This window comes from Jaculus jaculus, chromosome X, assembly GCF_020740685.1.
Source record: "Jaculus jaculus isolate mJacJac1 chromosome X, mJacJac1.mat.Y.cur, whole genome shotgun sequence".
NCBI classification, from domain to species: Eukaryota; Metazoa; Chordata; class Mammalia; order Rodentia; family Dipodidae; genus Jaculus; species Jaculus jaculus.
In genome coordinates this window covers 133,595,391-133,608,777 of record NC_059125.1, presented here as the reverse complement: position 1 = coordinate 133,608,777, position 13,387 = coordinate 133,595,391, and the positions used below count along the sequence as shown (strand labels likewise).

At 40.2% G+C, this 13,387-nt stretch overlaps 1 protein-coding gene across 1 annotated transcript; it reads left to right on the top strand.

The window, feature by feature from the left end:
* Nucleotides 1-3,604: 3,604 nt before the first annotated feature.
* Nucleotides 3,605-12,705, top strand: Mmgt1 (membrane magnesium transporter 1). Its single transcript, XM_004653992.3, has 4 exons — nt 3,605-3,780; nt 6,668-6,720; nt 10,423-10,526; nt 12,374-12,705. Exons 1-4 carry the CDS (start codon nt 3,702-3,704, stop codon nt 12,531-12,533), a joined length of 396 nt encoding a protein of 131 aa, XP_004654049.1. The 5' UTR covers nt 3,605-3,701; the 3' UTR covers nt 12,534-12,705.
* Nucleotides 12,706-13,387: the final 682 nt, after the last annotated feature.

The window sequence follows — 13,387 nt, the reverse complement described above, 5'->3', positions numbered from 1 at the left end:
TTGGGAGTATGGACAAGTACATTTGGGATGACAGATGTGTCAGGCAAAACCCATATGAAAGCTGAGTGTAGCGGCACACACCTTTAATCCCAGCACTAGGAAGGCAGAGGTCGGGGAAACACTGAGAGTTCCAGGCCAACCTAGGACTACAGTGTGAGTTCCGGATCAGCCTTGGCTAGAGTGAGACCCTACCTCAACACTCTCCACCACCCCCCAAAACCCATATGAAACTAGGATAAGTTCTGTCTGTCTGAAAGATTCAGTTTCTGTTGTTTTGTTATTTTACATGAGAAAGACCTGTGATATTCCTCCTTTGCTAATAACTTCACTAAACTAAAAAGAAAAATAAAATGCTAATTTGCTCAATAGGTGGTAGATTTCTAGAATTTGTTACCCAGAGGAGTTGAAGAAAGTTTAGTAACTACATTCCATGCAACCTTCTAATGGGTAGTTGTAATAGGAACATATTCCAAGGGAAAGTAGATTTTCAAACTCGAGGGGAAAGATCAGAGTATGGACGATAGAGAGGGAATGTATGTAAGAGATGGAGCATTGCATGAGTAATGTATGGAGGCCTTCATTCATTGGCTGGCATGGAACAAAGCTAATGAATAATTAATTCTGTGATAGATATGCTTTCAGATAGGTCACATCTACCAATCTGAGAAATACAAGTCTTCACAAACAGCAATTCTATGACTTCTTTAGAGATCATTGTCCCCTCCTTGAATTAGGTCCATTATTATTTGCCCACGGCAGGTAAGGAGAGTAGTTTTTGGAGGGGAGGAAGGAATTAAGGCACATTTGTGGTCACTTAAGAACCCATGAAGTTTGACTTTTCTCATGAAAACAGTGCTTTCACTAGTTGTACCTTGTACCTCTGCAATCAATTCCAACTTGCAGAACCATGTGTGAATGGACCCTAGTTACTTATTTGAATGACCCAATCTTTGATAACTATAACTATGAATACCTTGGTTTTCCTTTGGGCTGGAATCTACAAATAATTAGAGTTCTACTACACATACATTTTTCACATCTGTAGTCCTATAGTTGCTGGAGAGGCTAAGGCAGAAGGATCACTTTAGTCTAGGAGTGAGGGGAGCAAAGGGAATACATCCAGACCCTGTTACAATACAAAAACAAAATTTCACTCTATAAGCATGATTTAATAATTTGTCACTAAGTAATGTGAAACTTTTCTCTTGTATTTAGTACTATAGCCTGGACATGAGTCACTTCCTTAAAGACTAGGATAATATAATGGTGGCTTAAAAAACAACATATTTCTTACTGAGTCTATTTCCTCATAACCTATTTTTTTTTTTTTGAGGTGAGGTCTCACTCTGGCCCAGGCTGACCTGGAATTCACTATGTAGTCTTAGGATGGCTTTGAATTCACGGCAATCCTCCTACCTCAGCCTCCCGAGTGCTGGGATTAAAGGCATGCACCACCACACCAGGCCCATAACCTCATTTTTTTTAAAAGAAGAAATGACCTTGAGTAGATCATTTTAGAAACTCTTAGGGCATGGTGACACATGCCTATAATTATAGCACTGGCAGGCTAAGAAAGCAGGAACACCTCAGTCATGAGTTCGAGGCCAGCTTGGGTTGAATGCATAGGAGTTCCAGGTCATCCCACACCACAAAGTAAGACCTAGCATGTCTCACACACACAAAAAAAGGAAAAGCAAAAACAAAATCCCCAAACAACAAAATAAACCTCTTAATCATTTTTCTGTTTGATACAGTGATGCTAGGTTTTGTAATTTCACAGAGTTGAAAAAGTAAATTTCTATTTGATCATTATCCAAGTTAAAACAAAGGTTTCTTTTCCATCTTACCACACACAGCAAACACAGAGAAGAAAGCACTGCCTGCCTGCCAAATACATAGAGATGACTTGTTAGTTCTTTCCAGTTGTGAGGCTTATAAACAGAATTTTATTTGTAAGGACTATGTTATACTGCGATTGACATTGATCAAGTACTGTGAAAGATTTGAGCTTACAGGCAAAGGTATCGGAGAGAGCCCCCAGGAAAATAATGACCATAACTAAAGGTCTGAGAAATAGGATCCAGAACAAAAATTACACAAGTAAACTAAAGGAAATATGCTGAATCTTGTGTGTCTTATTTATTTTCTACTTTCAGCTTTGGAGAAACCCAAGTATATCAAGACTAGAGAGATTTTTGAACACCATTCAAAATAATTCTGTGGAGATACGTTCAGTGATACACCTCCCTCCCCTTGCTCTTGTCCATAATCGATTTATTCTTCATTCAGTAAACATTTATTGAACGCTTACTGTGTGTCAGTCAGTGTCCTAGGAACAGAGAAATCTGTCTTGTTGGGGGGATCACATTCCCACGGGGGAAGAGAAATAGTAAACAAGGGTATCATAACAATGAAGTAAACAATGAAGTAAAAAATGAATTAAGTAGATGATATGGTGACATAAAATCAACGTAGGTCAAGGAGATCATAAACGGGAATGTTGTAAATTTCAAAACGGAGTAAGGACAAGCATATTTGAAAACGGAAGAGTGAGACAATTGATGCAGCTAACCCAATCTGATGGGGTTGAAGGGAAAGAAATGTAATACTGTAGAGCCAGAGGCAATGGAGTAACTGGTGTGGGGGTGGAGGGCATGAATTACGTTTTAGTCATATTTCACGTACCACAGGACCCACTCACTTGGAAATGAATATTCAGCACGTCGTCAGAAATGCTGATTTGGAGTTAAGGAATGATGTTTGAGACAAAGATAACGATTTGGAACCACTGTAGTATTTCCACTGGTCGGAGTAGAAATGAATTAGTGAGTTTGGCAAGTATGATCAGAGTGAAAAGAAGTCATGGGAGAACTCTTGATGTCTACATTTTAGGATATAAAGACAAGGAAAAGTGGAGAAAGTACATTTTGAATCCAGATAGACAAACCGGGTCTGCATTGTTAATCCGTCAATTTTCTCATTCGTCCTTAATGTACGCTAGTTTTACTCATGATAGCTCAATCCCGCTGCACTACAGCACTTGTGACGCCGATCTTTCTTCAAAAAGGTCAGGTAAGAGGGTAACTAACATTGTCTGAGCTTCCTCTGTGTCCCAAATGTTAAACTCCAACCTCCTGGTTTCTTTCTGCACTGCGAGTTCCCCGAGGGCAGAAGCGCACAAAAGACGTACTGAAAGCAAAGGATGCACAGCTTGAAAGGAAATCAAATTAATTACCCAAAGCACAACCCCCCAAAAATAACTATTTAGCACTTGGGTCCGTCAACGTCACCTAGAGACTTTCCTCTACGCGTGCAGCACCACTCCATCTCTACCCTGGCTTTCCATAAGCCCCAACCCTTCCGCCAGTACCACGCTTATTGGCTGGTGCCTTTCTTCAAGCTTCCCTAGTGATCCCGCCCTCCCCAGTTCGCTCTAGCCCTGCAGCTCCGCCCCTGGCAAGGAGGCCGTACTGCGCAGACTCCAAGGAGTCCCATACGGACCTTCTTCCGTGTCGCTTCACCCTACTTCCCGGCATTCCTGTTTCCGCGTTCTCACGGCTGATGCCTGCACCACCCAGACACTTCGCGCCCAGAGCCTCAATGACGTCATGTTTCTGCGCCGCGTGGACACCAGCCGGCAGAAATAGGAATAGCTCAGCCGCCCTTCGTCTCTTTTGTTGGGCTGCGGCTCCTTTAGGATCATGGCGCCGTCGTTGTGGAAGGGGCTGGTAGGCGTTGGCCTCTTTGCTCTAGCCCATGCAGCCTTTTCTGCTGCGCAGCGTAAGTACCTCGAGGACTGAGGCCGTTCGCGCGTGGGACCCCTGGGCGGTGTGTGTGGGTGCTCCCCTAATAAACTGAAGGAGCGCGCACCATGGCATGGTCACTTGAGATCTTAGAATTTGCGGTTACTAAACAAACAAACAAACAAAGAACCGTTCCAGGATCCGTAGAGTGAAAGTCTGGAGTTTAAAGGGTTATGGGGCACCTGAGACTGCAGAAAGGTTGGAGGGGTTTCCCGGTGTTTGAGAGAGGGTTCCGAACTGGAGTGTGTCCGGGAGCCCGAGACGAGGGACGTCAGGTCCAGCATAGGGCAAATCAGGCAAAGTGTGGGATTGAGAACTTTGGATGCTCATGGCCTCATGACAGATAACTAAACTGCATGCTGGGCACCCTGCTGTCCAGGCAGAGACTGAAAAGTTAAGTGACCAGTTGCCTCAGGGAGGCACTATAACACGGAGAAAGACATTGGGATTCTGAAGGGCTGGATTTAAAAATTTTGCTTAACTGCTCAATCGGTGTGACCTTGGGCAAGATATATGTGGTACGCTTTGTTGTAAAATTTAATCTCTGGTCATTGTTGGACGTTGCTGTGGTTAGATGCTAGAGGTACAACGACTGCCATAGGAGAATTTATAGGATACTGGAGAAACAAGTAAATCAAGAAATAATTACAGTAAAATAATATAGATATTGTTTTAGAGGTTCGTACGTGTATATACATAAGTACGTATGTGAGACCCTGGGAACAATAATTTAGGGAGACCCAGGGAAAGTATCAGAGAGCCTTGTGGCTTATAGTGTGGTCAACCGACTAGCATCATGGTCATCGCCTGGGAGCTTGTTAGAAGGCACCCAGGCCCCACCTCAGAGCTACTGAATCAGAATCTGCGTTTTAATAAGATCCCTAGGTGATTAGCATGCACACTAGTTTGTGAAGCACTGTCCTGGAGGAGATCAGGATACACTGGGGTACTGTGTTATTTTCTACAATAAGCTTCAGTTGTGACATTATACAATGACAGAGCAAGGAGGACCTTTGCTTGAGGTCTAAACCAATGAAGAAATGCCTACTTTAAGGTCGTGTTAAGGGTTGGGTTAGACTTTTTCCAACAAGAAAGCTAGCTGGAACTGGGACAGATGTCAGATGTCCAGGCTAAGCCAAGCCTGTTTTTTTTTTTTTTTTTTTTTTTTTTTAGGTTGTTGTGGTTTTGTTTTTATTGTTATTTTTTTTTTCAAGGTAAAGTCTCACTCTAGCCCAGGCTGACCTGGAATTCACTATGTAGTCTCAGCGTAGCCTTGAAGTCAGGGCGATCCCCCTACCTCTAACCTCCTGAGTGCTGGCATTTAAGGTATGCACCACCATGCCTGGCTCCCACGTCTTTTTTTTTTTCCAAGTCTGTTTTTGATATTGGTTTTATTTTGCTTTAACAATTATCTTTATGAACTCTAAGTTAAAACTTAATATGTTCACATTCTCTTGAAACAATCTGGATATTTTAGATCCAAAATATATTATTAAGTAGAGCTTGTCCTACTTAATGTAGAGTGAAGATTGTGTATGTTCATCTTTTAAGTGATGAGCATGCCCTGTGAATTTGTCATCTGTAATGAGGCAGAAATCTAATATTTACCTGTGATACTAATTGTGTCACATCGGATGGTGGCATCAGGTAGTGGTGTAGCATGTTCATCTTTGCTGTTAACGACCTTTGATACAGCAATGCTGTGATCATGTACTAAAACATGTTTGCTTGTCACATCCCTGTTTTACTGTTGTGGAAACTCGGGCGATGAAAATGTTCTGTATTTCTTCGGCTCTAAAAAGTATTCTTACTCTTAACATTTTAAAAAATATTTTATTTTTATTTATTTATTTGACAGAGAAAGAGGGGGAAAGAGAGAGAAATGGGCACACCAAGGCCTTCAGCCATTGAAAACGAACTCCAGATGCATGCACCCCCTTGTGCATCTGGCTAATGTGGGTCCTGGGGAATTGAACCAGGGTCCTTTGGCTTTGCAGGCAAATGCCTTAACCACTAAGCCATCTACCCAGCCCTACTCTAACATTTTTAACACTCTGAAATTGAAATACATATTAGAGTTGCTCAGGATGTCTTGGGGTAGATACAGAAAATTGAAGTACTTTTACTAAGATTCAGGTGGAAGCTTCAAAATCCTGGTCCCTTCTCATTTTCCTTGCTGCCCCTGAAGTTAAGGTATCAGCAGAATGAAATAGCAGTACGGGCAGAAATTGATGTCCTGGAATTTCATTTACACCACTGCCCTGAATAAAAACATGTCTGTACCATTTTTTACTTTGGCTTCACTTTGTGGTGACAGGATTATTTAGAATTCAAATCTTCTGTAGTATTTTGTTGTTGTTGTTGTTTTTGAAGGTAGGGTTTCACTCTAGCCCAGGCTGATCTGGAATTCACTATGTAGTCTCAAGTTGGCCTCAAACTCACAGCACTCCTCCTATGGCTGCCTCCTGAGTGCTGGGATTCAAGGCATGCACCACCACACCCTACTCTGTAGTCTTATTAACTTTTAAATAATTGTGATTTCTTTCATTGCTTAGAGAAGGAAACTTTCAGAAGTTTCTAGATTTCCTGTACTACTAAAAATACTATGCTTAGGTATTTCAGCTCTATATTTATCAATCACTCTAACCCTATTTTACAAGGTGACAAGGCAGGTCATGATGAGCATAAAGTAGTTGGTAGAGAAGGCTGACTGCATTAGAAGATTGGGGTTTTTGAGGAATCTGGGACAAGCATTACTTTACATAGCATACAATTCAGCCACTTCTTTGGTATATTGATTCACTTGCATTTTAAGAAACGAAAATGAGATTCAGTCTCCCTAATGGTATATTTCTGGTTTATAGATCGTTCTTATATGCGATTAACAGAAAAGGAAGACGAATCACTGCCAATAGATGTAAGTTGGCTGTTTATATTCTATGAAATACGTATATTTAAAATTTTCCACTTTATCATAATGTTTTTACTGTTTTTTTAAAATAGTTTTCAGGCATATAAATTTGTTCCTTACTTTTCTTCACTTTATAACATCTAAAGATTTTAAAATCCTAAAACATTTCTCTATTTGGTTTCTAGAACTACAGTTAAAATTGTCTTTCTAGCTAGACTTGGTGGCCTATGGTTTCAGCACTCAGGAAGCTCAGGCGGGAGGATTGACATAGATTTGAGGCCATGCTGGGCTATATAGGATGAGACTTTGTCTCAAAGAGAGAGGAGAAATAAAGCTTAAAGTTAAAATCAGCAAAGCTGACAATATATTCCTTATAGACATAAATAGTGGCCAAACTAAAGAAAAACTAATTTTTTTGAGGGGGTACTTTTGAGGTAGGGTCTCACTGTAGTTCAGGCTGACCTAGAATTCACTATGGAGTTTCAGGGTGGCCACAAACTCACGGTGATCCTCCTACCTCTGCCTCTTGAGTGCTGGGATGAAAGGCGTGTGTTATCACGCCTGGCTGTAAAAAATTTATAGCTGTAATAATACCTGTTCCTTATATATGTATAGCCTTATCTAATCAAAACAGCATTTTTCTTTAAAAATTACTATGCATGTATATGCATGTATAGTTGTAGAGTTAGGTTTTTGTTTGTTTTTATTAATAGTGTTTCTTGTATGTATGCCACCATACCTGGCTTATAGTTAGTTTTAAAAAACATGACATGATTTGTCCGGAATATATTTTCATGGAATCTCAGAGATTTTCCTTCCTTCCTTCTTTTCTTCTTCTTTCTTTTTTTTATTTTTTGTTTCTTTGAGGTAGGTTTTCACTCTAGCTCAGGCTGACCTGGAATTCACTATGTAGTCTCAGGTGGCCTCAAACACATGGCGATCCTCCTATCTCTACCTCCGAAATGCTGGGATTAAAGGTGTGTGCCACCATGCTGTGTGCTCTTTTTTTAAAAAAAAAAATTATTCATTCATTTGAAAGAGAGAGAGAGAAAGGGAGGCAATTAGAGAGTGGTCACACCAGGGCCTTTAGCCACTGCACACAAACTCCAGACACATGTGCCACTTTGTGCATCTGGTTTATGTGGATCCTGGGGAATTGAACCTGGGTCCTTTGGCTTGCAGGTAAGCAGCTCAACTGCTAAGCTGTCTCTCCAGCCCAGAGATTTACATTCTTGTTAACAGTGCATTAAATGAAGGGCATTCTTCTTGGGGCTGGTGTCATAACTCGATTGGTAGAGTTCTTGCCTAGCATATACAAAGCCCTTGGTTGGATCCTAGCATTGCATAAATATGGCATGGTGGTACATGCATGTAATACCAGCACTGGGGAAATGGAGGCAGGAGGATCAGACGTTTAAGGTCATCCTGAGCTGCATAGTAAATCAGGATCCTATGTTTAAAAAAATCTCTTGAGCTGGAGAGATGGCTTAGAGGTTAAGCACTTGCCTGTGAAGCCTAAGGAAACCGGTTCGAGGCTCGATTCCCCAGAACCCATGTTAGCCAAATGCACAAGGGGGTGCACGCGTCTGGAGTTCGTTTGCAGTGGCTGGAGGCCCTGGCATGCCCATTCTCCCTCCCTCCCTCCCTCCCTCCCTCCCTCCCTCCCTCCCTCCCTCCCTCCCTCCCTCCCTCCCTCCCCCACCCCTCTCTGGCTCTTTCTATCTGTCACTCTCAAATAAATAAATAAAAATAAACAAAAAAAATCTCTTTGTGGGGAAGAGGAAGCTGGAGAAATGGCTTATCAGTTAAGGCACTTGCCTGTGAAGCCTAAGGACACAGGTTCCATTCCCCAGTGCACATGTAAGCACAAAGCACTTGTCTGGAGTTTTCTTTGCAGTGGCTAGAGGCCCTTGCACACCCATATTCATTATCTCATAAATAAAATATATTTTTAAAATATCTCTTCAGTATACTGTTGATTGGAGTGTAAATTGATATTATAAATGAAGTGACATTTTGATTTTGACAATACTAGTTTGTGACTAATTTTGACTTTCTTTTTCTCCTTTTTGTTGGATTTTTTTTTTTTTTTTTTTTTTTTTTTTTTTTTTTGTTTTTCGAGGTAGGGTCCCACACTAGTCCAGGCTGACTTGGAATTCACTCTGTCGTCTCAGGGTGGCCTTGAACTCACAGTGATCCTCCTATCTCTGCCTCCCGAGTGCTGTGGATTTTTTTTTTTTGAGGTAGGGTCTTGCTGTTGCTCTTGCTCTAGCCCAGGCTGATCTGTAATTCACTCTGTAGTTTCAGGGTGGTCTTGAACTCACAGCGATCCTCCTATCTCTGCCTCCCGAGTGCTGTGGATTTTTTTTTTTTTTTGAGGTAGGGTCTTGCTGTTGCTCTTGCTCTAGCCCAGGCTGATCTGTAATGCACCCTAGTTTCAGGGTGGCCTTGAACTCACGATGATCCTACCTCTGCAGAGGTAGAAAGGAATTGGCTGTGACTACATAGCAGGGATAAAGCTCCCATACACAATGTGGTGTGGGGACAGTGAGTCACAGAAGAATACACTTGAGTACATTTAAATAAGGTTCACAGTGAGGAAAAATAAGCATATGTTCTAGAGGTTCATAAGTAGATGGGAAATTGTCACGAAAAACAAAGAACTGATTGATACACTATTGGGGACAGTATTGAACTTTATGAAGAGGGAGGATAAAGGAAATAATGGGAGCAGGATTCTTGGAACTTGAAAGATGCTGGGAAGCCAGATACAGGGGCACTTGCCTGTCTGGGAGGCTAAACTAGGTGGATCATGAGTTCAGCTCCAGCCTGGACTGAAGTGGGGAAAAAAAAAAAAACATGAATAGAAAACAAGCTGGGTGGTAAATAAGAGCTACCTTTGAATTGCTTTTCTTTGCACTGTATTCTCTGTGATATTGAACAATTAGTTATGTATAGAACATTTCTTAGTTGCTTTTGGAAGCAGGTACGATTTGATAATTGAATTCTGAGGCCTAGTACCATTCACTCATTGATTTTGCTTATTTGAACAGTCTCTTAAGTTCACTTACTGAAGCACCAGAAGTACTGTAGCCAAGAGACAGTTGTATTTATTTTTTAAAATTTATTTATTTATTTTTATTTATTTGAGAATGACAAAGTGAGAAAGAGAGGCAGAGAGAGAGAGTGGGCACGCCAGGGTCTTTAGCCCCTTGTGCAACTGGCTAACATGGGTCCTGGGGAATCGAGCCTCAAACCAGGGTCCTTAGGCTTCACAGGCAAGTGCTTAACCACTAAGCCATTTCTCCAGCCCAGTTGCAGTTTTTCTTAATTTTATTTATTTGACAGAGAGAAGCAGAGAAAGTGGGGGGGAGAGAATGGGCACACCAGGGCCTCCAGCCACTGCAAATGAACTCCAGATGCATGTGCTACCTTGTGCATCTGGCTTACGTGGGTACTAGGGAATTGAACCTGGGTCCTTAGGCTTTGCAGACAAGTGCCTTAACCACTTTGCAATCTCTCCATCCCCAAGACAATTGTATTTTGTCTGAGTGAAAGTTATTCCAGTTAGGAATTGACTCCTTGATGAGGGACACTGAAAAGACAGACTAGACTGCTTGTTAGAAGTCACACTGCATGAAAGGTGATTGTAAATTTCTCAAATAGTATTTGTGTACTATTTGGTAATCTCAATCTTTATGCTCACAGATAGTTCTTCAGACACTTCTGGCCTTTGCAGTTACCTGTTATGGGATAGTTCATATTGCAGGGGAATTTAAAGACATGGATGCCACTTCAGAACTAAAGAATAAGTAAGTCCCTTTTCAGAAGCATTTCATTTCAAAGGGATTTGTTTGATTTCTTCAACTTATAATATATGCTTTCTGATATGTAAATGTTGGTTTCATTTTTATATTTTTACTATGTGGTTTGTAGGAGTTATGGAGGCAAAAAACTTTGAGGCAGTGTTTGGTATATAGGAAAAAATAGAAATTGAAAGCCAGGCGTGGTGGTGCTTACCTATAATCCCAACTGTAGGCTAGTACAAGAAGGAGGATGGTAGGTTCAAGGATAGCCTGAGCTATACAGCAAGATACTGTTTCAAAGGGAGAGAGGGGAGAGGGGCCAGTGAGGACAGAAGAGAAATAAAAATGGAAGTTTAGTGCCTGTGTGAGTGTGTGTGTGTGTTTAGGTAGAGTCCCACTCCAGGCCAGGCTGACCTGGAATTCACTACATAGTCTCAGGGTGGCCTTGAACTCATGGTGATCCTCCCACCTCTGCCTCCTGAGTGCTGGGATTAAAGGCACCAGGCCTGGTTGTTGATATTAGAATAAAGTACTGGGTTGTGGTGCCTACTAGTGACTTAAAATAACTGGTTCACTGATTGGACAAATAAATGGAAATAAATATCTAGAAAAATAATCCCTAAGAAACTTTAACCAAGATCCCTCTCTCCCTTCCTTTCCTCCTGTATCCTCTAGTTTCTTCCTCCCTGTTTTTCCCCTTTAATTTCTTCCTTTTCATCCTCTCCCCTGCACATAGCCTTTGGAAGAATAATGTTTTTTTCTTTGTTTGTTTCCTCTGTCCCTTAAACTTGGTCTGAGATATAAATTCTGCCCTCAGGCTCTTTCTATCCTGAATTTAAAAAAATATTTGTTATTCTATTTTTTTCTCCTGTTCCACTAAGCAGTTTTTACAAGCTTTTGTTTGCTTTCCTGCCCCATACTTTTACTTTGGTTTGTTCAGTTCCATCTCTGGACTTTACCTATCTCCCTGATCCCAGAAATAATAACCTTTCACGCTATTTTCTTAGAAGGATCTACAGTAAATATTTGTGTGTTAAAGGAAACTTATTCCTCTTCCATTTACTTCATTATTTCCAGTTGAAAGAGTCACATATGGTTAGGTGAGCCGAGATTTAAGTTTTTCACAAAGGAAGAGTTCTCCTATTCTTTCCAGGAAAATCATTATTTGACAGCAAACACTGAAAGGTCATATACTGAGGTATTTTTGAACTGTTTTTAGATGATATAAATCTCTCCAGAAAGAAGAAAGGTTACTCCACTATCAGTACTGCTAATACATACTCTACCAAGCATGCCAGGCAAAGGGCCAGGGAAGAAAGAAGCCAAACAGAATGGCATCAAGTGAGGGGAAGCAAAATATATGAATTTGGCCAGTAGCACATATAGAAGGCCAAAAGTAATTTTTCATAGTACTTGAACGATTCTTGAGGAACAGATGTGTGAAATGATTTTATGGCTTGGATAATGATGGCCAAATGAGGCTAATCAAAGATCCATCTAAGTGAAGGTTTTTGCAAGACTATTTGGCATAAGGTACTATTAGACTTACAGATGTAATAGAAGGTGAGCTAAGATTTCTGTTATTATTGATAGGCATCCTGGAAGGAATGGCTGAATAAAAAGGAAATCTAAGTTTTAATTTGGTTGTCCAGGTTTCTTAACCTTTGTGTAGTTAAAAAGAAAAAAAGGAGGGGAAGAGAAAAACAATATAATTATTACAGAAATGTGATTTCATGGATTTATACTTAAAACTATAATTCACAGCAAATTCATCATTGATTAGAAGCTTGCTTATTTTCAAATAAGCTTTTATAAAGGTTTATCTGAAATTGGTACTTTTTTTTTCTTTTAAGGACATTTGATACCTTAAGGAATCACCCATCCTTTTATGTATTTAACCACCGTGGTCGAGTACTGTTCCGGCCTTCAGATGCCGCAAATTCTTCAAACCTAGATGCATTGTCCTCTAACACATCGTTGAAGTTACGAAAGCTTGATTCACTGCGCCGTTAAGTTTTTTACAAATTAAATAACAGGACAGATACAGAATTAAGTATTGGAGATTGGGGTGTCAAAACACTCCCCACCAACATCAGTATTTATATTAATCTTTCAGACCTAATTATAAAACTCTATGGCCCTTGTTTGTACATTGTTAATCCAATCATAAATGGTGATTAAGTTATATGTGAATGAGTCTTTGATCTTTCATATGGAGAATTTTTTTTCATTTGAAACTATTCAGATCTTTTGTAAAACTCACTATTTTGAACACATTTCCTTGAAAAGAAAATGTTAGTATTTTTGTGATTATTTATTTTCTTAGATTTCTTTTGCACTACAGTTTTTAGGAATCCTTTTGGAAATATTGTATGACTCTTGCATTTTGCAGCATGAGTTAGAGTAAAATGGTCTTCAGTTCTTATCAGACAAACTTGCCTAATGAGACCAAAATGGTGACTTCTTGGTTTGTCTTGGGTTCTCTAAAAAGTGGCTCTGCTTTGACAGATCCTTACCAGTTTTTAATTTCTCATGCCACCCCGCTCCCATACACCTTCTAACTAACATCAGCTGTCTTGTTTCATCACTTCTGCGATTCTGCACACAGTGAACAATTTTTGTCAAAAGTTCTGTCATGACAAATATTTAGCAAATTCAACTTGCTATAAAGCTACTTGCGTTCTCCTCCTTTTGCTGTAAAATTTTCACTGGTCATGTAACGTAAGAATAGTTGAAGATAGACCAAAATGACTATTTGTGTTCTCTTTAAAGTCTTGCCTATGTAAAAGAATAGTATTCATTTAGGAAAACTGATTGTCACTAGCAGGTTTCACTCATTCTAAATCTATGAATTTATTTCATACTAA

What these genes read in the sequence shown, in the direction of transcription:
- Mmgt1 (XM_004653992.3), top strand. Translation starts at nt 3,702, where the DNA reads ATGGCGCCGTCGTTGTGGAAGGGGCTGGTAGGCGTTGGCCTCTTTGCT. An exon ending in ACGAATCACTGCCAATAGAT is followed by an intron (nt 6,721 to 10,422) that starts GTAAGTTGGCTG and finishes TTATGCTCACAG; the next exon opens with ATAGTTCTTCAGACACTTCT. An exon ending in ACTTCAGAACTAAAGAATAA is followed by an intron (nt 10,527 to 12,373) that starts GTAAGTCCCTTT and finishes TTTTCTTTTAAG; the next exon opens with GACATTTGATACCTTAAGGA.